Source organism: Tetrao urogallus (assembly GCF_951394365.1).
Source record: "Tetrao urogallus genome assembly, chromosome: 19".
NCBI classification, from domain to species: domain Eukaryota; kingdom Metazoa; phylum Chordata; class Aves; order Galliformes; family Phasianidae; genus Tetrao; species Tetrao urogallus.
This window is the reverse complement of record NC_136832.1, coordinates 703,470-727,944: the sequence shown is the minus strand read 5'-3', so window position 1 is coordinate 727,944 and position 24,475 is coordinate 703,470. Positions and strand designations below refer to the sequence as shown.

Below are 24,475 nucleotides of genomic sequence, written 5' to 3'. Positions count from 1 at the left end.
AACACCCTTCTGAGCTCCTCAGTTCTGCAGAGAACTTTGGACAGCACCAGGACCCCTTCATTCCCCCCCCCTCCCCGCCGTTCCTCTCCTATTGGTGCCTGCTCCTCCTGCAGATCACAGCCATCCCCACAGCAAACCCTAAGTTGGAAAGCAAAGTCTGCAGGCACAGAGCAAGAAGCACAAACAAGAGAATGCCTGGAGGATGCACACTCCAGTTCTTTCCTCCAAACACCCTTCTTAAGTGCAAGTGAACAGAACCAAACCAGCAGAAGACAAAACTCCCAGCATGATCTACCATAGATTGATGCACCAACTCTGAGGACATTTCCTAGCTCAAAGGAAGCAGAACTTCATGGCACTGACATAACATTTAATGGCCAATCCCAGGAGAGCCTCTCCCCTGCTGCCACCCACTGCAGGACAGGCAGCACTCCGTACAAAACAAGCGTTGCTCCAAGCAGAGCTCCCAATGAGCTGACCCCAATAACCTGCTGAACGAAGAGTTTCCAAAATTCAGACCTTGGTAAAGTTATCTACACTCCCTAGAATACAAATCTGAGTCCTAAAGGAGGGAAGGAGAAGCAAGAGAAGCACTTGGCATTCAGAGTACATAGGTGTGCTCCAGACATGCTTCTCTGCTTTCAATGAGGTACTTCAGACATAAGCAATGAGCAGGCACAGCACCAACAGCCCCACTGAGCAGAGCCCATCCCTTAAGTCTCACAAAGAGCTGTGGCTGACACACTGGAAAAAGGTTCTGGCCAGCTTGTTTTCTTACCAAGACCCTCCAGACTGCTCCGTTTCACAGCCTTTTGGTTTTGCTTTGCTCTTTTAGCTGCTAGTTGAGTTTTTAAGTCTTTGGGAGAATCTCATCTGCCAGACATCACTCCATGCTTGCCCAGATCCATGTTCGCATTAGTGCAATGATAACCAAAGGTGCCCTCGAGAAAGCAGTGGGATGGAGGGCCAGGAGATCCCAGCATTTGGTCACTGCAGCAAGAAAGCTTCAGATCTCTGCCCCAGAGTATGAGAATCAGAGAATTGTAGGAGTTGGAAGAGACCTCTGGAGATCATTGCGTCCAACCCCCAAGAAGAGAAGAGGAAGGGGAAGGGGAGCTCTGGGTGCCCTCACCCTTAGGAAAGAAGTACTTGGAACTCTGTCTCAAAGGAACACAGAGATGTCAGGCATTGCCCTGGGTGTCACAGAGACTGCGAGTGGCTCTTGGAGCCAAAGGCAAACCAAGTGCAAAGGTGAAAGATGCCATCTGGAGAAAGAGCTGCAAATCCTGCCTCAGCTCTGCCCTCCGCTGAGCTCTGTAGGCTCAGCAGCCCATCCCGTTTTTGACACGTTTGACACGTCCTTCAGCCCCGTTCTCCTCCTGCTTTTCAGCAGGCCCTGCAGCACAAATGCTGGATAATTAGCACACCTCCCACCTTTACCTGCTGATTTTTTGTTTGTTTCAGTCTGAGGCTTGGGTTTTGCTTGCTACAGGCTTCTTTTGTGATGTGCTGCCGGGCGAGCAGGAGCTGTATGGGAGAAAATAAGTACAACCAGCAAAGAGCTGAGCTGGCCTGCAACCTGCACTGCCATCTGCAAAAACCACTGCCAGAGACTGGACCTCCAGTAGCTTTGCCTCGGCTGCTCACCTTCATGCACCGCTCACCCTGCAGCTACCCGTGGGGTTGTGGACTCTACCTTTGAAGTTACCCATATGCAAAACTCAAGTTAGGTGACAACTGGTTTTGCCCGGAGGCCATTTGCAATGCTGAGAGGTGCTGCCAGCCTGAGGTCTGTGCTCAGGCTACAGTAAGTATTGCATGATGCAAGCCAAAAGGAGCAAGTCGTTCTGGGGCAAGACACTCGGGTACAAACACCACCCTTGATCTAGGGAAGGTCTCAAGCATGCACTTCAGAGGGCCCCACCACCTTTGATGGGCCCTACCACTACACTCAGCCACCAGAAATAGCCCTGCACTGTCTGAGGGCCCCAGCCTCCCACTGGGAGCCCCAGCTGTGCTCCCACACCTCCAACAGCAGCTTTGGAGCACGCTGCTGGAAGCTGGAGGCCCTGCTTCAAAAATCAGAATTGGTTTCAACTGGCCTCTGGGGATGCAAGTCCAAGCGATGGGAAATCTACAATTTGGCACCAGAAGTCAGGAATTGTCCAAGAGGCACCAAACGCGACAGCCTGCAGAGATCCCATCCAGCAGCACGCAGTGCTGCACCCACGGCACCGGACACAGCAGAGCACTGGCCTTAGTGAACGCAGAGCGGAGATGTTTTTGTGTAACAATGATCTCTAATTGCATACGGGGTGAGCCAGTGAGTGTGAACGTTTAAGGGCCCGCAGCCTTCCTAGCCAGAACAATTAAACAACGTAACAAGTAGTGTAATGCACTGTAGGTATTAAAAAAGACATTCGTGCTACTAGAGGAAACCATTCCAAATAAAAGGGAAAGATATTCTTTGCACTCAATCAGGAGCACTTACATTCAGAAGGATCTTTGAGCCCATGCGCTTCTCTAAGCTTCCTTCAAACCCTACTTTGACAACACTGATGATCTTTGTTCCCCTGAAAAATCATACACCTTGGTTTGTCCTTGGCCTTGTGAAGGCTATTTTGAGTGTGAGGACTGGGAAGGTTTGCAAAGATTTTAGGTACGAGGGTTCTCAATGGCAGATGGCAGAGCCCACAGACGCTGCGTGGGCACCGCTAGCCTGTCCTGGTCTCCAGCTCTTCCATATAAGCAACAGCTGTGGCTCCCATAAGGGCGTTATATAATCACAAATGGGCTGCTCTACCAACAAGCTTGAGAACCCCTGATGCACAGAATTCACCGAGAAGCTAATTTACACTGGGAATTCAGAAAAGATGGTGTGCTGTGAGAAAAAGCAAATCCAAGAAACATAAAGATTACAGACATTTTCTGCCTTGAATTACTTCTCTTAATTTTAAATCAAACTTATAAGCGCTAGCTAACACGTTAAAACTGGGAGACAAAAGACTAACTTTTGGTTTTGTTTTTTGTTTTTTTTTTTTGAAAAACCCTACTTGAAGAAATGAAATAATAATAAAAAAATTAAAGTCTCCCTTCCTGATTTCTAAAGATATTGGTGTTCATAAAACACAGCTGCCCTGATAACGTGCACCGTATGTCAAGAAGGCTGTAGACAAATGCCCTCAAGGTGTACAGTTATTCAAAGGAGCAAAGTCCAGTGCAGAACTGCTCTGTTCAATGTAGTCTGATTATCCATGGCAAGATGGCCCAGGGGACAAGAGGAAAGGTGGGGTGGAGGAGAAACAAAAGAAACTTCAAGTCACTTTAGATCTCAGCTGCCTGAAGACTTTAGAACATCAGCCTCCCATTGGTCTGCCCACTTGAAAACATTAGAAAGTCTGTCAAGTCCACACACTATCTATGGAAAGGAGCACGTTCCTGGCAGAGGGCTGTCTCTCTCACGTGCTCAGCTTTCCTCTCAAACTTAATTTTATATATATTTATATTTTTATATATATATAAAAAAGCACTTGGTTTTCAGGGGCATTCATAATGAGGTCCACAGTGTTTAGAACTTAAATTCTTTTTCTTTGTTTGGAACAGTGTTTTAAAGTTTTGTTTTAATTAAAAGACAGTCTTAAAGCATGTTGGACTTCAAAAACATGAGTTTGTTCATGTCTTCTGGACTGAGCAGCCGCCTCCTTTTGATTAAGAGCGCCTGCTCACACATATTTACACATTCGCTTCTGGCACCAACAGCAGGCACTGCTAAGAGCCAAAAGGCTAGCTTGGCTAGTTTTGTATGCTTTTGGGTAACACACGACCAGTACTGAAAGAGGTCAGGAGTGGCCTGGAAGAGAGGTTCTTGCAAATAATCGTAGACTTCATTTTTCCCGAACCAATCTTCTTCCTGAGCTGCTGCGGCTTCCCCTGCTGCCCGGGCCTTCTTGGTCGAAGGTTCAAATTCTGTTTCTTCTGCCCAGGACTCTTTCACCTCGTTAATCAACTCGCAGACTTTGCCAATGATCTCTTCGTGCTGGTACGGCGGGACAGGCCGCAGCTTCTGCTGGGGGTCTAAGATCATGGCTACCTTGTGCGCCGAATGAACCTTGAAGTTCTCCTTCAGCGCCTCCAAGAAGAGGTGGCAGAGTTTGCTGACCACGCCAGCATCGTTAGCTTTGGAAGTGAACAGTTTCTCCAGTTTGACGTAGGTGGGCAGTACCAGCTGCAAGGTGGGCCGGCTCTCGTTGCTCAACTCAATCACAGCCTGCTTCACCGGTGCCAAAATAGCCGCCAGGTTGCTGAGCAGGTGCTTGTTCAGGTTTTGGATGAGGTTCATCTTCTTGGCCCTGCTGTAGAACTCGCAGATCTGCTCGTAGCGCTCGTGCACGAGTAGGAGGGAGTCGGTGACCGAGTTCCAGCAGGGCGGGGGAGAAGTCTCCTCCAGGGAGCCAAAGGTCTCCTTTGAGAGGCCTGTGGATCCCGCCAGATCTTCACAGACATTCAGGAGCTCGATCACTTCGTGCATATTGCGAGCCTGTAGAGTTCGCTTATTCAGCACGCTCTGCACTACTGAGTTCAAGGCACAGGCCGAACAACGCAAGCACATGCCTGCCTTGGAGAACGCAGAGGAATTGACTTTGCAGTCTGTGACGTACACCGTCCTGATCTCTGACATCACAAACTCTGAGAGCACGTTCTGTACCCAGTGGTGGATAAAATCACCATTATCTCGAATATCTACGCCCTTAATTCCCAGGACATAACTCTTGATGTGGTTGCCTTCCACCTGATAAGCTGTGAGGATGTAGCAAGAATCGGGGCCAATGCTCTGCGAGTGACAAGTGACCCCGATGCCCAGGCAGGCGTTGCTGCCCAGGGCGCAGGTGACTTTCACCTTCACTTGGTTGTACATCCGAGGCAAATGCTTCAGAGCCAGTGTGTTGAAATTACCAAGGATTTCGGTGACGGAGAAGGCACCGTAGCGAGCCCCGCTATCCACCAGGGTCTGTGCTAGCTTGATGAACTCCTTCCCGCTCACCACGCTCAGCGCCCCGAGGTCAGTGCACATCACCCTCAGGAGCCTCTCGGCAATGTTCTGCCGCTCCTTCTCCGGGATCGCGCTGTTCCCTACGGAGCCGCTCGCAGAGGCTGCAGTGGAATACAAGGAGAGAAAGAAAGCACCAGTGAGAGCTGCTCCTCTGCAACAGTGCGGGGGTCAATAAACAATCCTGAGACTGACATAAGGAAACAGAACATGCACAGATGGTAGCAGAGACATTTTCAACCCTGGACTTGTTCCCCAAAGGTCTTCTGGACCTGCAGAGAACATGCAGCAGCTTGCTTAGAGCAGCTAAGAGCTTATCTGCACACCTTCCACAACAGCTATTCACAACCAAATCCTACCCGAATGCCACCTCTGTGACGTTCATTTAGCTATCACAATCCTGCACGCAATGTGCTACACGTTTCTGTTAACAGCTCTGCTTATTTGCCTTGGTCCAGCTGGAAAGATGGCTTTCTTACCATTTTTGTGATTTAAATCTTTTCTTTGAGCCACTTGTTTTAGGATCGAAGCATACAACCTCCTTCACTAACTCACAAAGCGCTGAAGTTTTTTCCTCTCGTCTCCAGCTCCCATCTTCTGTGGCTCATTTTGGACAACATTAGTGTCATTTCCGGCCACAGCAGAACACAAAGGCTCCGTGTTTTCCCATCACCCTTCCCCTAGGATGCTCAGCTCAAGTGCTGAGGATGCTTTCCCACAAAACTGTCTTTTACCATTTCCCAAGAAGTGCAACCTTGCAGGACAAGCTGGGGACAAAGACAGACACTGGCAGGGAGCGGCAGGCTATGCCTATGGCATACCAGGTGAAATGAAGCAATCTCTTAACACCGGAATGGGAGGTCTGACCAAGGATCAGACACATTTTTTTCTCAAATGCACCTCCCCTACAAACTGCCTCCCTGGAGTTCCCAATACTTTCTGCATACTACTGCTCTTCTAATGGAAGCAGTCTCTGCTCTGCAGGGTGGTACATGAATTGCAGATGAAATCAAGTGCAGGCAGGGGAAAACAAGAGCCTTGTGCGTGTCCAAGTCATTGCTGCACACCTGACAGCCACTCTTAAAGCCGACAGGTAAGCCCAGGATGGAAGAGCAAACACTGCTACGTACTGTTGTTAGCGTTATTTCTTTGGAGCTGCGGTTTCCACTTCTCTTCAACAACAGGTAGAGGTGATCTGGGCTGGCTAGAGGCAATATTGTTCTCATTGTCAGCTGTGGAGTGAGAAACAGGGAGGTATTAGAAGTACAAGGTACTGATGCTTAAAACACAAAGGGGAAACAATACCCATCTGCTGGGTCCCTCACTAAGGTGACACCAATCTACTGTTTGTCTGTAGCCAGTAAGTGTTTTTCAGAGATGGCACAGTACTGTCAGTAACCTTGAAAACTTTGGACTTGAACTCCATCAGCTCCCATCTGTGGCTGTAATGACAATAGTTTTTCCCGTGCACCAGCACAACTTTAGAACTGTCTCTCAATCAAGCTGCACATCAGAAAGAATAGATGTTCCTTGTGCAGCCCGGCCTGTGCAATATGCTTCTTTCAAATGAAAGCAGGATTAGCAGACATTTACCTTTCCATCCTATTGTCTGTCTTTCTGCAGATCCAGAGCTTCCCCTTTCTCTACTGAACTACTTTGTTTCTTAAGCTATGTTCAATCCCTTTGTATCTAATGATCTTACTATAATAGTCATAGATGCTTGTTTTGCCACTGTAGAGAGATGCCAAACTCTCTTGGGCTGCTCACTGCTGCCTGAGACTGGAAACAAAAAGGAATAAAAAGTTTGTGGAGTGTGATCATGCCTCCCCATGGCTGCAGAGACGATCTCCTGGGGGTCTGTGTGTTACATTCCCATTTTCTTATATGGCTGGATAAACAATTTGACTGCCAGTTTGAAGAGATTCTTCCAGGAAATGCAGACAAGATCATTAAGTTCCACATCATATCCATGTCCTTTCCTGTGCAGCAAGAACTGCCTTCCCCAAGGAGTCGTCCTGTTGTTAGTATGCTCCACTATGAAGTTGTGCTCTGAAACAGTCTCTAATGCTACACTAAAGTGCATAATGAAAAGAGGTGGAAAAGGAAGGAGGAAGGTGGAGAGACTGATGACCAAGCTGAACAGAAAGATGGAATTAAAAGAACAAAGAAGCCAAAACCGATGCTTTATTTATCACAGCTGACGCACCTTGTCTAATTTTGCACATCTATGTTACAATGCTTCTACTCAAGGTGACCCCTTTGAAGCTTTTTTTACTCTCAATAGTGTGACACAGGCTAATAGCGTGATTCATTCCCTCAGAACAAGGTTCCTCCTGTAGGAGGAGATCCAACAGCTCTGAACTCACCTGGAGTCAATGACTTCTCCACTGATTTTAAAGCAAACTTAAGAAGACCAGCTCAGATGGCAACACCTGCCATCTACATAAACCAGAATGCACTGAACTGAAGCCCCAGTGCTCCAGACAGCAGCATATGAATTAGAAGGATGCTTTATTACGGCACGCACAGGGATGTGGGCTTTGCTCTGCCACCAGGTTCACCTGCTGCTGGCAGGGCAGCGGGGCTTCCACCACAACAAGCAGGAGAGAGCCAAGGTGCTCCCCTTATGTGTGGCAATGGGCCAGCAGAGAAGGGAGTCTGTCAAGAATCTTGAGACCAGCAATCAGACAGTGAAACTTCACTGCCCTCTTCTTTGCAAGCAAGTCCTGTCAAATCTGAGCAGCTCTGCATGACAGTCACTGAGGCATGCACAAACCTTGCTGATGGTCAGTTATTACGAGCCCCGAACAGACCTAACAGCAATCCAGAGCACGGCAGAACCAGAGCCCAACCAGGGCAGAACGCAGGGCTGTCCCAAGGAATGCACGTGCCCAGGGCACTCAGGGTGCTGTGGCAGCTGCTAGGGATGCTGCTGGGGAGCATCACTGAGCTCAGCACTGCAGCCACAGGTGGTCTTCACATGTGTGGTAGAGACACAGTGAGCAGGAGGTGAATGCCAGCAATCAGGTACAACACACTGCTCTTCCTGCAGTGTTTGCTGACCCTGATGGCTCCTGACCCAATATCACAAGTGGCTGCAACTCCACGCATTGAGGGGTAGACAAAGGAAAATGAGGAATGCTGGCTATTAACTTTGTTCACTGTTCAGGTACCAACATTAAGGTTTCCTTATCTTGCGCTTGAGGGGGGAGAGAAAACCTCTGAATTTATTCTCCCCAACTCTTTATCTATTTTACAGTAATAACGGGTTTATGGTGTGTAAATATCCACTGGCATTCAGTGTGGCATTAATGAGATTTGTACATTTTGGTCTCGTCTTCCTTATCGGGCAGTCAGTGAACTACACAGATCATGGGTCTTTAATGTTTCTTCAGCCTCCAATCCTTTAATCCAGATTCTGCCTAGTTGTCTTTTTATTCTTTTAGCTCTAGATGGTAGGAGGGGCATTATACCGTAGCACTCAACCTGAACAAAGTACCCTAAAGGGAGTTAAAGCTGTATATTGTACAGTAATTACAGAACAAATTCCTTCTCCTGATGTTCTACTGTTCTACTTCTGCCTTTCAGCCTCCAATTTGCATTCTAATTACCTCTTTTCATTGTGTAGCTGCTTTATGGAGCTATAATCTCTCCTTATTACCTTTTAGCCTCCAGGCTCAGCTCTCTGAATGACTCAGGAGCCAACAGGTCCCTGCACTGGCTCCTCACAGCCAGCAACATATTCCCTGTCCTTTGACCAGTTGCAATAGGGGCTCAGTGGACATGCTGCATTCAGCTGGAGGAGATGAGCCCTTCAGATCAGACACAGGAAGACAAGCAGGACCCAAACACTTCAGTTGAGGGAGCATTTGACACCTATGGGCTCACTGGATCTCCAAACCCATCATGAAATATATCATGAACACAGGCATACAAATGGTTACTATGCCAGTGTTCCCAGTAAGGGGATCCTATGCCACCAGTTCTGCTAACCAGTAAGGTTTCTGCCTCCCCAGGTTGCAGAGATGTTGTGCTGATGTGCTTCTTGGATTTGCCAATCTCCAAGTTCTAACAGACCACAAGGCAACAAAACTGCGACCAATAACTCCACTGTGTCGCCTTCACTGCTGCTCTGCTTGAATTCAGTTTCCAGAACCAGACAGCCACCAAAGCTGGCTGTAGCTCTCACTTTGTTCACTTTATTTTGCCCTCTCCCACAGTAGCAAACACACAATGGTACAGACACACAGAGCTGCAGGAAAGGCTACTGCTTCCCCACGAGGACGAGGCACAAGCACACACTGCACCACACGGGGATGGCTGCTTCCCAGGGCACAGTATGGAGAAAGTGCTTCAGTAAGTGAGGAATGTTTGGGGGGAAGCAAACAAGCAGAACAACGTCTTACAAAAAGACAGAGAAAAGGGGGGAAAATGAAGTTTAATGGCAGTAACACTGAGCTGGAGAGAGGGGGTTACCCACTGGTATAGGTAACACTGTGTGGGACTCAGATCACAGACACCTGATCCCTTTGCAACCCAGATGAGCCACTGATCATCTGTAAGGAAGCGAGGAGGAAGAAGCTGCAGAAAGTTTAGCTCAACATTCTGGAAGCTCCCCGTTTGCCAGTAGATTGCCCTTCTCACCCTCATAACCAAGCTCAGCCCGTGCTTTGCAGCTCCTCGGTGTCACTTAACACATAATTCAGCAGGGACCAGAACAAGGAGGACAGCCAGGACACAGGAGGCAAGCAGGAATCACCACTGATGAAGGGCAAGAACAGATCCCAGCATCACTGAGCAGCACCAGCCCTGAGCACAGCACTGCTGCTCAGCAGCACAATGCCTAGGCACTGCACACCAATCAGTTCATCCTCTAATAGAAAGCAACATCCAAAAAGTTCAGCTTCTGCTGTCTTACAACAAACCACCCTGAAAGCCTACCTGTAGTATTGCAAAGGTAGTAAATAAAGTAGCTGCTGAATAACACACAGAGCCTGCACTATGATTTGCCAAAGGAGCAGAACCTGAGGAACTGCACATAGGGAGAACCCTGGGAACAGTGCCATTAAAATGAAGACTAAAACTAAAATACAACAAAATAAGAGCTTTGATTAAGACTGCTGGTACAGAATGGAATACACACTTTTCCTCGAGCAACCTATTCTACCCTGCCATTGCTCAGGGCTTACCTGCAATGTGAGCACAAATGAAGCACTGAATGTGCACTGCAACAGAGCAGCTCTGTTGGAGAGCACAGGTCTGCCAGAGGTGAATTTCTTTGTAAACCTGCATAATTCACTTCAATTTTCAATCAAGATAGAGAAAAAAGTCTGTGTATATCAAAAATATCCTTTTTTCTATGTTTTTGAATATTCTGAATGCTGTCTGATACAGCTTTGGCTTTGAAATGCTAAAATCTTATGTACTGAGATAGAAACAAAAAAGGTGGCTTAGAAATAAAGTAGGAGAATTACTACTCCTCAGAATTCTCTTTTGTAGAGAAGGAAATAAACACAACTGCTGAAATGACAAACACTTCTGAGAGCACATCTCAGCCCTTTGCAGAACTGCAGGAGGCATAAGCAGAGAAAGGGACTCGCGTGGGCCAAGGCTCTGCTGCCCTGAGAGCATTCTGCTTTGCCTGAATGAGAACTGCCCTGCTTGTGGGAGGAGAGGTTTCCTCTGCTGTGGGAGCAGTGCTTATAAAGCAGCATTCCCCCGGTGTCTCTGAGCAAAGGGAAGAGCTGTGGGATGTGCTGGAATGGCAGAATTCCTCTCTTCCTAGGGAAGGGAGCACACACACCTCACACTGCTGCAACTGCTGTTTCAGCCTGTCAGGATCTTTTTGCTGAAGGTGACGCTCCTGGGGCTTTGGAAACTGTGAGCATGGGAAGCTCACATTCTATGATGCTATGAAGCTCCACTGACATACAGCAGGGCCAACACCAGGCATCAGAGCAGAATGTCATTCTCTGCTTTAAGCGAGTTGAGGTGCCCAGCTTACCTGCATGGGACTGCATGTGCTCCAGGAGATTGTTATAAAACTGGAACTGGATTCCACAAGCTCCACAGGTGTAAGGCTCTGTTTGGGAAAAATCAGTTCAGAAGAATTACACAGAGTATGTGGGGAATCAGCACCCGTGTGTACTTCAGTCTGTGCAGCAGTGGGACAGTCTGAGATGAGTATCACTGCAGCTGTGTGTTTGTCACAGCAGCTCCAGAGGGCTGGGGCATGGCCACAGGGCTCTCCAGGGCTGGGCACGTAAGTGTCGGGATGCACAAAGCCCTGAGAAGCTGTGCTCCAACTGGGCCTCGCTAGCTCACATCTGCAGGAGCTCATCCTTGCTCTTTTTAAGCCTCAGAGCACAGTGAGTGCATTCTACATCTGTTTATGTGCAATACCAGGCTCTGCTGTCTTCCCTAAGTAAGGCAAGGAGCACTGGGATGTAAGAATCTTGTAGCTCAGGAAGTTGGAACTGAGAACTGCCACCTAGGATGTGGCTTCTTTTCTTTTTGGTGGCTGCTGAGAAGTGCAGTGAGATTGGGGCACAGCGAGTGCTGGCAGGCTGCACAAAGGTGGGGTAAGCGGAGCCGGGGGCAGGAAGAGCAGAACCCAGAGCTGTGCAGGCAGAGCAGAGCAGAGCCGCGTTCCAGAGCTGTGGGCAGGAGCTGGAGCCAGGGGAGAGCTGGGGGCAGAGCTCCATCATGTGCCGAGAGATACGGTTAGTTCTGTTCTAACAAGTGTGGGGAAAAGGCATTTCTTCAGCTGAATTAACCTAGCAGCACATGTTTGCAGTTGCTTGGTTTAAATAGTAATTAGCTGAGTGCGTTAGTTGACAAATGTAACACCAAACCATGGAGCTGAGCTATGTTAGCACTGAAGCCTGTTAGAAACCTCTGGATAAATCAGCACGCTGCCACCAATCTATTTTGGAACAGGTGAGTGGACAAAGCAGCGTTGAGCACATGAGCATCTTCGCATATAGAGTCTATGACAATATACCATAAGCCTGTATCAACTTCTGAAAGGAAAAACATGTTTGTATCAATGAAACAAAATCTACTGCATGTAAGTATAAGCACTGGCATCCCGAGTGGAAGAGCCAGAATACTGGAAAGCACAAGCCTGCCTGGGCTCTGTCTGTGAGATGTCTATCTCAGGTAGCAGAACACTGAATTTATCAGATGGCAACAGAGGGCTGAGGGGGAAAACACAAAAGGAAGCACAATACAAGCTGCACTTATATGCTGTAATGTTACACACTGCCATGCCTTCCCCCCAGAACACACAGCCCCCTGAAATGAAGGAATAGCCCCAGCTGTCGAGTTGTGCTCAATGCTTTATTTAACTTCCTGCATTTTCCGGTGCTGCTGCTGCTGGGTTTTGCTGCAGTGAGCCATACCTTCCTCCTTCAGAAACTGCTTTTGAAGAAAAGGGAGAAACGTGGCAGCTGAGTGGACTAGAGGACTACAACACACTGTATCCTTAACACACTCCAAAAGGTCCCTCGTTTTGATTCCTGGAATCATGCTTTTGATCTTATTTCCAAAAGCCTCCTCCTACAGAAACAGCCAGCTCTGGTAACAAAGCCATTGCCTGCTTTTGAAAACTCATTTACTGTCCTCAAAATGCTGAAACATTTTCTACGACAAAGATTCACTGGAGTCCACAGTTTGCCACAGACAAAGAAATGTGATGTTAGAACAGGAGATAAAATATAAATTCATCACACAAATCAGAAGTTCTTCCCAGGATGGAGGGAGGGATGCTCAGCACTCACACGGTAATGAACCCAGGGCTTTCCTGATCCCTGCCCTTTTGAGATGTCAGCTTGCAAACGCCTGCTCACAGCACAGGGAGCAATCAGAGCTGGCAGTGGGCTGCCTTGGTGCTGGAAGGTGGGGAGTAGAAAGGGACAGCCTGTGTCTGAAAGCAGGCAGAAACCATCCCTGCTCACACTGAGGTTTCCAGCACCTGGCTGGGATCTGTCCCCCACTGGTGCTCTAAGCTGAACAGGGGACCCACAGGTCCTCCTATGGGAGCAGTCCATGCCCAGTCTGCTCCCACAGGTGAATCCCTTCTCTCTCAGCTTGGTCAGTGGTGGTACAGTGAAAGCTCTGACCCCTCTGTGCTGTTGCTTTAAGGCCCAGGGAACATCTATGCTCCCCAGCAGCCCAGATCATGCTGGGTGGCCAAAACAGGCCTTGTGTATAAACAAGGAATAGCCATGCAGTTAGCTGAGAAAGGGCTCGGAGACCTCCAATCCACAGCAGGACAGCCCAGGAAGCCCAAACCACACTGATGGAAACATCTCTGGTCTCCCTGAGCCCTTTGTTGCTTCTCAGGAACCAACTCCTGCTATTCTGTAGCTGAGGGGCCCAGGAGTCATGGTAGGAGCAACAGGAGCCCCTTCTGATGAGAACCACAGCACAGCTGAGGTTGGAAAGGAGACCTCTGGAGTCCATCTGGTTCAAACTCTCTGCTCAGGCAGGGCCAATGACAGAAGGCTGTGCAGGACCTCATCCAGGTGGCTTTTGGAGGGACATCCAGGCAGGGACATCCCTTGGCATGGGCTCTTCTCCCTCCAGCCTCCTCTGCTGGCACTGCTGAGCAGCTGCTGGCACACACACTGCCTGCTGGTCCTGATGCCTGCAGCTCCAGCTCACACCTCTATCAGAGCTCCCAGAGCCCCCTGGGGGTACAGGAGCTGGGTACAGGCAAAAAAGTGCTGCTGAATGTAAGGAGAGCTTGGGGACACGTACTGCTACGCCAGAGCATACCACCCCACACCCTGATGTGCTGGAGTACTCGCAGGTCTCCAAGCTACTGACTGCCACCAGCGCACCCTGCAAAAAACTTTCACTGACCAATGAACCAAAAGCATCACGCAACCCTCAACTCCTGGTATGCAGCACAGCACTCTCACACATCTCCAGAGGGCCGAGGAGAAGTGATGCCAGGCTGCTGGCATTCTCCTCCCCACCTCCGGATGAGGAGCTCCATCACACTGGTACATCACGTGGCACAGCTGGTGCCACCTGCAAATACTTTTGCAGAAACCCCAAAGCACCAGCAGCTGCTGAAATCTCCTCAGCCTCTTTAGCCACATGGAATGGTCAGTGCTGGCTGTTCAGCTTCAAACATCTCTCCCCAGGGCTATCATTAGGTGTGTTTATTACTGCTTTAAATATATATCTCCAGTGAACAGGGGCTGGAGCAAGACAGTAGGCCCTGCAGGCCAAGAGAAAGCAACAGCACCATTTGTGCTCAGCTTAAACAAAGCACTGTTTCCCATGCTAACTCTCAATGCCACTTCTAAGCCAGAGAGAAGAGCAGAGCCACATCTTTGCACACACTGGTCACAGACCGATGCAAAAGGCAGTAACCTCCTAGGGAAATGCCATCACACACAACAACAGATGAGAATTTCTCCAAAGCAACTTCTGTCACCACCACCCACTTCTGACAGCGAAAGAAGAGCTACATAAAGAGGTGCTACCAAGTATGCTCTAAGAAGGGAATCCCTGTATAGGTATTACTTTGACTTCTCTTCCAATATGAACTCCCATGTTCTCAATAAAACTCCCATTTCTTTCTCAGATTTGCAAATGGAGAAAGAAGTGTCCAGTGCAACTGTGGCCCTGCCACCACACTCAGGGCTGTCCCACAGCACGGGACAGAAACCCAGGGCTGTGGGGCTGGCGTGGACTCCTCAGCACAGACACAACCAAAGGAAACACAACTAGATGGTGATGTGATGGCAGCGCTATCAAGAACAGAAAAGGATGTATGGCCAACAAGAGAGAAACCGAGCCGACATCACGTGGGATCTCATCACCACCAAACAAACCTTCAGAAGAGATTCAGATTGTGAGTTTAAAGCTCATTTACACTGAGCATTTTTGCTACTTTCCATTAAACTAAAGCTGCTAAGCTGGAGAGACACCCTTCCTCTCTACCACACCATTTCTGTTCGATTTCCTCATTGAACATACCCTAGAAATCTTATTTAGCAAGTTTAGATATCAACAAATGCTGTCATTTTCCAGTAGATTTTTATTTCTTCCAAAGGCTGTATTTTAAGCTATCTGAACTAAAGAACTTTCTCCTTTTTGCCTCATTTTTTTTCATTTCTTCTTGACGCCTTGTTGTTTCATTCAGCCTTCTTAGCTTAAAGGTGGTGCTACCACAAATTCTTGTTTTACCATGCAAATTCTTATTTTACCATACAATTGTCTATAAAGTCCAAGTCAGTGGTTTAAAGCTGGATTGTGCTGTAAACCTCAAATCATTGCCCTTGAGACTTTCTGAAGCCAGACAAGAAGTGAGACACAGGGACCCAGAAGTCTGGGCCACAACACACCCATGGTTACTCCATGCCTCTGCTGAAGCAGGCTGCACAGCTGCAGCCAAATGCTCTGCTGGGAGAGGGGAGAGAGGAAGGCAGCAGCCTTGCTTACTGAGCACGACACGTACGTTCATCCTTTTCTGGGGCTTTTTCCATACCAGACTCAGGATGACAATCACTGGAATATTTCACAAAAGATGGCCTTCAAATATTTTTTTTGCCTCTTGAGAATTTAGTACAGAAAAGCCCTGCGTACGTCAAGACTCAGCAAAATGACACTCCACCAAAGAGTGTTTTCTTGAAAGCGACCTTGCATTGCCTTGGATGATTAACAACACTGCAACAAGCCAGTTCCATCTTTCACAATTAGGCCACGCCATTGCTTCTGGACCTTGCCTAGTTCAGCAGTAACAACAAGCTCAGTGTGACTGGAGACCACTGCGGAGGCAGCCCAAGGAAACATATTTCAGCAGACAGCACTTTCAAAGCACTTCAGAACTCCCAGATTTCACCAAAGATCAAGAAGCTGTACAGCCTCTTTCCAACCCTCCCTTGCAGGAGGTGGGCAGCAGATGAACAGTCCTCTATCCACCCTGTGGCATCACCACGCCCTGATGGGAAAAGGTCCCCTTCTATGTTAACAGGCTCACATGCAGCCTCAAAGTTTGGCTTTGCCAAGCAGATCTGGTCCTGCTGCTTTTTTATGGGCAGTAAGATGCCAGGTTTCTCAGATAAGGACACCAGTACCTGAATTCCCTATGACAAGGAGTGGGGCTGTGTCCAGGGAAGAGATATCTTGATTTCAACACTTTCCATTTTAGCTGCCTTACTCCCACTTACTGCTCTCCAAAGCATTGCTTCCAAGTCTATGTTAAGTAGTGTTAGCTGCTGACTCTGCTCTGCTCATCCTCCCCATCACTGTCTTTCTCTCCTAGACGTGTGGTACTGCAGCTGGGATGGTGACACAGCATAATTTGGCTCAGTGACCACAGAAGAACCTGCTCACCTTCTCTGGTAACACACCACAAAATTAACATACACAACAAGCAAATGTTACAGAGAATCAAGCGTTTAACAGGCCAAACCATGCAGCTCTTGGGCTGCTCAACTGGGACATGGATTCACCTCCCAAACCTGGGGATTGTTCTCTGCAGCAGCAGAGCTAGTGATAAGCAGCAGATGGAAGGAGAGGGGAGGGTCCATCCTGTCATTCTCCGCACATTATCTCCAGCTGCTACCCTGCCTGTGTGAAATCTGCTGGCTGGAGCATAAGAGAAGACAAGTCAACCTTGCCAGAGCTATTCCAACAGTTCCCATCATACGCATGAACACTGAGCCACATGGGATTTGTTCCAGCCACCGAAACACAGCCATGGAAAGAAGCAAATGGGGATATAATGAGAGCTCTTCAAAAACAAAGTTATGGAGAGCTCTGCTTGGACACCCAAGCACATATATGTCCACAGAGCTTTCCACAGCCTCCATTCACCAGTGCGTAGCAGCAGTGAGAACATTCAGATTAACTCCTGAGAACACAAGAAATAAAAGAGAGGAGATGGTTTGGTGGAAGAGCTGGAAAAGAGAATGAGACACAAAGGACAGAGCACAAAGATGGAATCACAGGGAAAAGCAGGGCTAGGGAAGATGTGGGAAAGACATAGGAAGGAGGGAAAGGGAAGTTTATACATCGCCATGCACCAGTCTGCTTGTAGGAAGCATGTCAGCTATCTAAATCAGAAAAGAAGTGCTTCCAACCAGAGCTCAAATCTCCTCAAACCAGTCCTAAGCAGCTCTCTCACTGAGCCACCAAAATAAACTGACCATACCTGTGGTGCAGGCAGAAACAACTCTTACAATGAAAGAAGATGAGCAAATCGTATTAAATCAACCGCACAACTTTTAAGAATTTCAAGCCTTTGTTGTTTTTTTTTCCCACTAAGAGTTGCAGTAAACAGATTCAGAAGGATGAGCATGGTGGTACAAGGAGATGGCGAGGAGAGTCTGTGAGATGTCATAGCAACAGTGGGTCAGTATTTGATACCAGTTCAGGCAGAACTGAATTCTTCAGCAGTTCAGTGCAGCCATTCAGTAGTTTTGTGCGTACTTCTTGTCAGCAGTTCCTGGACCTCTTCCCATGCTATAAGTTCTTTTCTCCTCCTGAACATCTTATCATGAGCTCGTCTGCAGACAGGAGGTTTTACAATACACCCTTCTTGAATTCAGGTACAAGTTATTTGATAGGAAGGAAGGTAACTCTTCTTCCATAATGACATAGACTCTACTTGACAGGAAAAAAACAAAGGCTGCTGTTTTCAGAGGGCTCCACAGAAGTGAGAAGCCCAAAAAGCACACTGGCTTTTAAAGATGTGCATGTAAAGGCTTTGAAACCCTCCAAACAAAGCACTCATATTGCCTACAGAAGACACGGCATGGGGGAGCAAGCTTGCTGAGGCAAGTGGCCACTTTCAGAGCAGCAAGTCAGGCTAACAACCCCTGACAGTCATTGAACTACATCTGCCTTCTGTCACATCTAACAGCCTGCCCTGGCTGACTGCACACAGACCTGGCAAGCCAAGCTCTCCTGACTGCTGCTTCCCAAGTGGGATAGGGCTGGAAAGTACAAGTACCTGAAACACAGAGACGAGCTCACCTGATGGGTTCTGCTTACATCTCTTTTCTTTAGGTTTTTCTGTCCCCGAATGAACAGCTGTAATTGTGGTGAAGGCTTGGGTTAGTACAGGATGGTTCCCAAAACAACACTCAATATTTCAAAAACAATTTTTTTGCCCGTTCAATATCACCCACTCTGCTACTGTAAGCAGGTTATCCAACATCCCTCCGCTCCCTTTTTATGCAGTTGTAGAGCCCCCTCATTTGGTTCAGAGCAGACATAAACCCCCACGGCAGACACGGTGCAACACACCCCAAGGAGAAATCCCTTACCTGTCCATTGCAGGCAGCAGCACTGTGTATGCCACGTGTTTTGGTGCCCTTGCATGGGGAATGGAAGGAGGCCAGACTTTTCTAATGGCAATTTATTTATCTCTGCATCAAGATGCTGAAATTATATTACTTCTGGTCTGTCTGTTAAGCTCCATTTAGGGAGCGTGTGGGAGAGGCAGTGTTCCACTTGAGGTCAAAGGAATACACAGACAGTATGAAAATCTTGTAAAGACTAGAAATGGTGTTGTCTTAGAGATTGTCCAGGCCAGTGGTTATGTTTAGTTACCACTACTTGGTCTTAAAATTCAAAGAGAGTTGCAGAAATGGGGTAAATTCTGCTCCCACATCTCCACATCTCTTGTGACGTCCATATAGCAAACTCACGAACAGCTGGACTCAAATTACACTGATGTGTAAATATAGTGTCACAGTTAGCATCACTGTAATATGCAAACCGCTGTTCTACTGATGGTCCTCAGAGCTCTCTCGTTTGTTGCAAACGGATTTACTTCACAAATACTTCTCTGATGCACAAAGAATGAATACTCCTTTATCTTCATCCACATTCCCCTTTTCTACCTCTTTGATCCCCACTGAAAAAACCACCCAGGTACTTTAGTACTCTACCTGGGAGCAGAATCTCCATATCATCATGAACCTGGAGAGGAGCGACAAGAGGACGATACCCCAGGAAGGACAGCTGTTCGCAAGCTTAAAGTAGTTTCCCCACATATATGATCACCGATTGCAGCTGATTGCTGTTCTGGAGAGGGATGTAGGAAGCTATGGCAGGAGGCAGTGAGCACACTTACCGCTGGAGTTCTGCGAGTTGCTGTTTGTTTCTTCAAAGTTGTTCTGCGCTTTGCCTTCCACTCTCCTGCTGAAAGCACTTTCTGCTGGGTGGAGAACAAAGCAGGGATGGTGACTGACCAACACTGGACATAGGACTACACAGAAAGGAGGCACACAACATTCCCTCTGTGCCACATAACTGCATTCCCTGAATATAGCCAGAAAGTCCAGTATCATCTCATTTTGGATGAAAATGGGCTAGATTCACTGAAGAGATAACAGATAAGATGGTTTCTTTCATTGCCTTGTGGCTGAGGTGGCCTGCAGTGGCTGTTAAGGAGCCTATAAAACCAGTCCTAGCTGAACCAGAAACATCATGGCTTTCCTGCCTGCAGAAAAAAGCAATTGTTATCTCACCCTTCCTGAACACAACATGCAGCCCTCAAAGCTTCTGGCATAAGTGTCCAGATCTGCAGATGGTACTCTGGTCCTCACCACAATGTTGAGAGTGTCACCTACTGAACCCCCATGCCAGCTCTCCCCATACTTTCTAGTCATCAGCTTTGCTAAACATCCTGAAATGTTCAAATTGCGAGGACCCACGGGCTGCCCCTGAGTCTGGAAAAGCTTTTGTGGATCCTCTGCCCTGCTGTGCCGGCCAACAGTAACATCACTGCCTTGCCCTGCTAAGGCCACGCAGGCAGGACCTGTTGTGGCACCCTGCTGACACACAAGGCTGGGCTGCTCCCAGTAACTGCAATATAAGGATTCCTCGAGTGGGCAGGGGTGCAGTGTCCTGAAATGTCACTGCATGGTGACATTTAGGGTTAGAGTTGCCAGCCATTCCTCTCAGCCCAGTGTGCCTTAGCACAACTTCAATACAAGTAGTGTGCATTACTGCCTCACTTCAACTGGGTTTGCAGTATCTGGGAAGGTGACTCGAAGGATCAATGGGAAATCAGCAACATGAATGGCGAATCTGCCAAACTAATGTGTGTGGCCCGTGCTGCATAGACTCTTCTCATATGTCACCCAGCAGGTTCAGCTGAATGTGGCTGAGCAAAGCCCTGCTGGGCAAACTGCACAGGGAGGGCATGTGGGAAAAGAAATATTTAACTCAAGACTGACGGGGGCTGCTGCCAATTGATTTGGGGTAACTGTGTCATTTGGTATTTCTGCAGACAGCTGGAGCCATCAGCCCTGTGGTGCTTCCCTCACACTGAGACCCCAGGCAGCTCTGGGCTGTAGCGAGGCTCTCACACAGAGCCTTTCTGCCTGATGTGGCTGCAAAATATCTGCTCATGAATTTTGGCTCCTGAATCTTTAATGGACTTTTCCAGTGCTGAGCGGGCACTGATTCTTTCTAAAATGCAGAATAGGGCAACTTGGTAATCAAATCAATTAAACAGTCACATTAAACAGGGCTGAGAAGGAACCAGAGACATTATCCAGTCTGTCCCCTTTGACAGATAAGTAACAGAAAGGAGAGGCCATATGTAACCACAAACCAGATGGCACAGTGGGAGCACAAAACCATGACAAGATGGGACTTGGCCAACCTACCCCTAAAGAGACCTAGATTCAAATCCTGGCTTATGTCACAAGTGAAACTGAGGTGGAGGTTTCCAAAACTGTTTGTATAAAACTTGCATGGTGATTTTGTCCTCATCCCCAACCATGTCTGGTGTAAGAAAAAAAACGGGTTTAATGCATCTTAGTGTATCCCCCCCTGCACAGAAGAGGGCAGCGGACACCAGTTCTCTCTCCTCTCTGCATCTGAACTGTCTGCATGTGAAGCAAAACTCTCTGTAAAGGCAGAGTGCCAGTCCACCAAGGGGCTGCAGATATACTGTCAGTGGAATGGCAGTCCTCCATCCCTGGCACTACCCAGGCCCACATGGAGTGCCTTTAACTGCTGCACTTGGAAGGCATCCCTTCTGGAGGCTGTCTTCCTGATAAGTGTAATGGTCAATGCATTTGTACCAGAAATCCAGTCTGCCGCTCAGATTGCATGTGTACAAGAAGCTGCCCTGAAAGACATCATGGAAAACACACTACCAGACAGATATGGTCGGACCCCCAGGCAGGTATTTGCTTCTTGAAGATCAATGTACCAGACTCAAGTGTTGTGAGATTCCTTCCCACATACAGGAAGAGAACAGCTCGTTTTTTACCCAATGTACTGATATACTTCTTGGTTAGAGAAGCGGGGGAAAAAGATGTCTGCGTGTATAAATCACCTTTTAGTTATTACTTAGATAAATCTGGACCCACGGTAACACCCAGTTAGGCTCTTTCTGCTTCTGAAAGAGACACAAGACTGGAAGAAGTCATCGCAGGTTTACATAAAAATGAAAGCGGTTCCTCAGCTTGAACACCTAAATTGGTTGAACCAGGCAGACCCCAAATCAGGGCTCGAATCAAATACATTCTTAAGAGGTGCAGCAACAGTATGGAAATTTGGGACCCACAAGCTGTAAGATAGGTTGCTCACTACAACATCTGGCAGCTGTGGATGTGTGTAATCAAACAAGAACTACCTTGTACAGCATCTTGTGGCCTCTCCCATCTTTGCCTCCCTGCATCTGTCCATGCCAAACATTTCAGGGGTTTTTAAGGAGCTAATTAATCATCCCTTCTTCTGCACTAAGACAGAGTGTTCATCAACTGACCCCACAGATGTACCCGAGCAATTCCCTGCTGCCTGGACACGTGAATGCTATGTCTCGTATCCTATTTATTTTCTTTTTTACATTTGATCTTGTTTGGAAGGATGGAACAGGGACTACAGGAGAATCTACCTTGAGTTTCCTGACACTTCTACGGTGGTTCCATCTCTGCTGGTGCCCAGCCTATCTCCCAGTGGTTCCTGTGGGGAGCGGAGCACTGAGAAAACACCTGTACTCCATCTCACTTGCTGAGGCACAAGCCTAACCCTGCAAATATCAGCTTGAGAGAAATGAAAACTAAAAGCCAAACAAAGCTGAAAAAAATCCCAAACGACCCAACCCAAATCCCTGTACCTGACAAGCTAATAAAGCCAATCCTTGTCAGAAAGCTCTCCTGTTTGTGACACCAGGATTTGAAACAGGGTTCTCTGCACCTTGTAGTTAGTGCGATGCTTTAAAGAACAAAAACTTGTCACTGGGTTATAAAGACCTTGCTGATCTAATTTTTACTTATATTGTGCTAAAGGATCTAAACCCCTCAGCTGCTTCTTGGAGTAACTTTTCAGGGACAGTCATGGATGGAGCAGACTGAGCCCAGCAAGGGTCCAAAGCCAACCCAGGACAGGGCTGGATCTAAGCAGTTAAGAAAGTGGACGGTAGAAAGGCAATTGGTACCTGTGATGGCCTTGCTTCCTGGGGATCCGGAATTTGGAGCGCGGAACATCTGGGACTGGGATGTCGGTGGGACGCCAGGAGGGGTGCGGTGCAGGAGGGTGGAACATCGGTTTATTGAAGTCGGTGTTTTTTTGCTGGATTGGCTCCCCTGCGTCTTCACTGCCACGAAGAGTGGAGATCGAGAGAACTCTGGATATGAACACTCAGAACTAGTGCGTGGACAGTCAGTCAGCTCCCAGCTCGTGTGCCTGCTGGGAGGGTTCTTTCTAACAGCCATGCTCACGAATCCCTTGCATGGGGACCTGCAGCATCTGTGGATTCACTGATCCCGTGTAACAAAATTGTTTTCCCCACTCACCGGAGGGGACAATTCTTGAAGTTGAGTTAGTTCCCTTCCACACCTTTAACTGCTATGTGACCAACCCCTTCTTCCTGCAGTAGGAATCACCCCATCCACCTTGGAGTCCTACTTGACTTCCATGGCCTGGCTGGGTGCACCTGCATCTTTGTGCTCCATTTCTTTATCAGGAAGAGACTGAACCCCAAATGCAGGTTTTTCATGTGCCAGTCAGAGCTCTGCACAGGGAGAAGCTTACACCTTTGTTCCTTGAGCCTTACACATATCCTTCACAGCACAGATTCACAGCTACACTCCTTGTCTGTCTAACATAATACAAAGGAATGAATTACGAGGCAGAGTTCTCATCTTGCAAGTCAGAAAAGGCCTTTTGGTCCCCATCTCCACACAAATGCTGGTGGCATATGAAGAAATCCCAAGTATTACTGGGATATGCTCTTTGAATTGCTCTGACCTACATTTTAGTCTCTGCAATGCACAGTGAGGATCACCGGGAATTTTTAATGCCAGAAGTGACACAAAAAACCTTTGGGAGGACGGCCCTCTCTCTAGGCTCCAGGGGTTAACAAAAAAATTACAAAAATGGGGAAACAACCTAACAACTGCCTTCATTCCTCAGGGATTTTTTCCACTCAACTCTGAATACGGCTCCTGAAACCAAGTGCCACTGCAACCATCTGCCAAGAAGCTCTAAGGAACAGGGTTCACATTACCTACAGCCAAAATTCATTAGCAGCAATTTCTATACGTGATAATTTGGGGTGCCTACACTGGAATGGATAACACCAGCACCTGCTAATCCTCTACTGTAACTCAGTAATTGAGCAGCTGTAAGCCATGCACTGCCACAGCAGCACAACAGCCTGGGTAAGGAGAGAAGTCACAGCCTGGGACCACACACATTTCCAAGATCACATGAGACATTACAAATCTCACCTGTCCCTGCCAGTGGTCAGCAGCACGGCAGAGTGATGGTGTCAAAGCAACTTGCAAACAGACACTCAAAGGAAACATTTTTTTGCTTCATTTTATATGTTACAGAGCTCCAAGATGACATTCCCTATGTGTGTTTTAGCGTACTTCAGCAGGAGAGTCTGCACTAAGTTTTCCCATAGTTTGGGTCAAGACACTTCTTCTCTGCTTGTTCTCTTGCCAACTGTATAGGCAGGACGCTTGCTTTTGCTTTCTGGACTTCATTTCTTCTCCATTTACTGACAAACTGCCAGCAAGTATGTAGTTTTATGTAGTCAGGTATGAAAATTTCCTGCTTATGTGTCGTCTAGTTTCCAGTGAGGCCCAGCCTCACAAATTGTTAATTTATCTCCCAATTTATACCAACTGACAGAAGAAGCAATCAGCCACGTATCCAGCATCAGAACAAACAGTCCTCACAGATCCTCAGCAGCCCAGATTCTGCTCCCTTTGTGAGATCTGAAGGAAGAAGTCTGAGCAATATGAAAGCCTCCAAAATGACTTCCTTCTCTTCCCATCTTCGTCGGATAGGATGTGGTGGCTTGTATCAGGAATGAACAGACTGACTGCCTGGTAGCATCCATCAGCAATCCGTGATGCAGCAGGAGACCCAGCTTTAGTCCTTTCACTCTCCAGCTGTACATTTCAAATTCACACCCTACATCTGGCT

The 24,475-nt window shown here is 47.7% G+C and overlaps 1 protein-coding gene across 1 annotated transcript in view; it reads right to left on the bottom strand.

Annotated features, from left to right (window-relative positions):
* Window positions 1-3,637: 3,637 nt before the first annotated feature.
* ZNF618 (zinc finger protein 618) overlaps window positions 3,638-24,475 on the bottom strand; it is a gene marked incomplete at both ends in the record, with an annotated part of 135,564 nt that continues 114,726 nt past the window's right edge. The window contains 5 exons of the mRNA XM_079544887.1: window positions 3,638-5,151; window positions 6,178-6,279; window positions 11,052-11,129; window positions 19,152-19,235; window positions 22,476-22,723. Of these exons, the coding sequence (XP_079401013.1) occupies window positions 3,638-5,151; window positions 6,178-6,279; window positions 11,052-11,129; window positions 19,152-19,235; window positions 22,476-22,723 (2,026 nt within the window). The remainder of the gene's footprint in view (window positions 5,152-6,177; window positions 6,280-11,051; window positions 11,130-19,151; window positions 19,236-22,475; window positions 22,724-24,475) is intronic.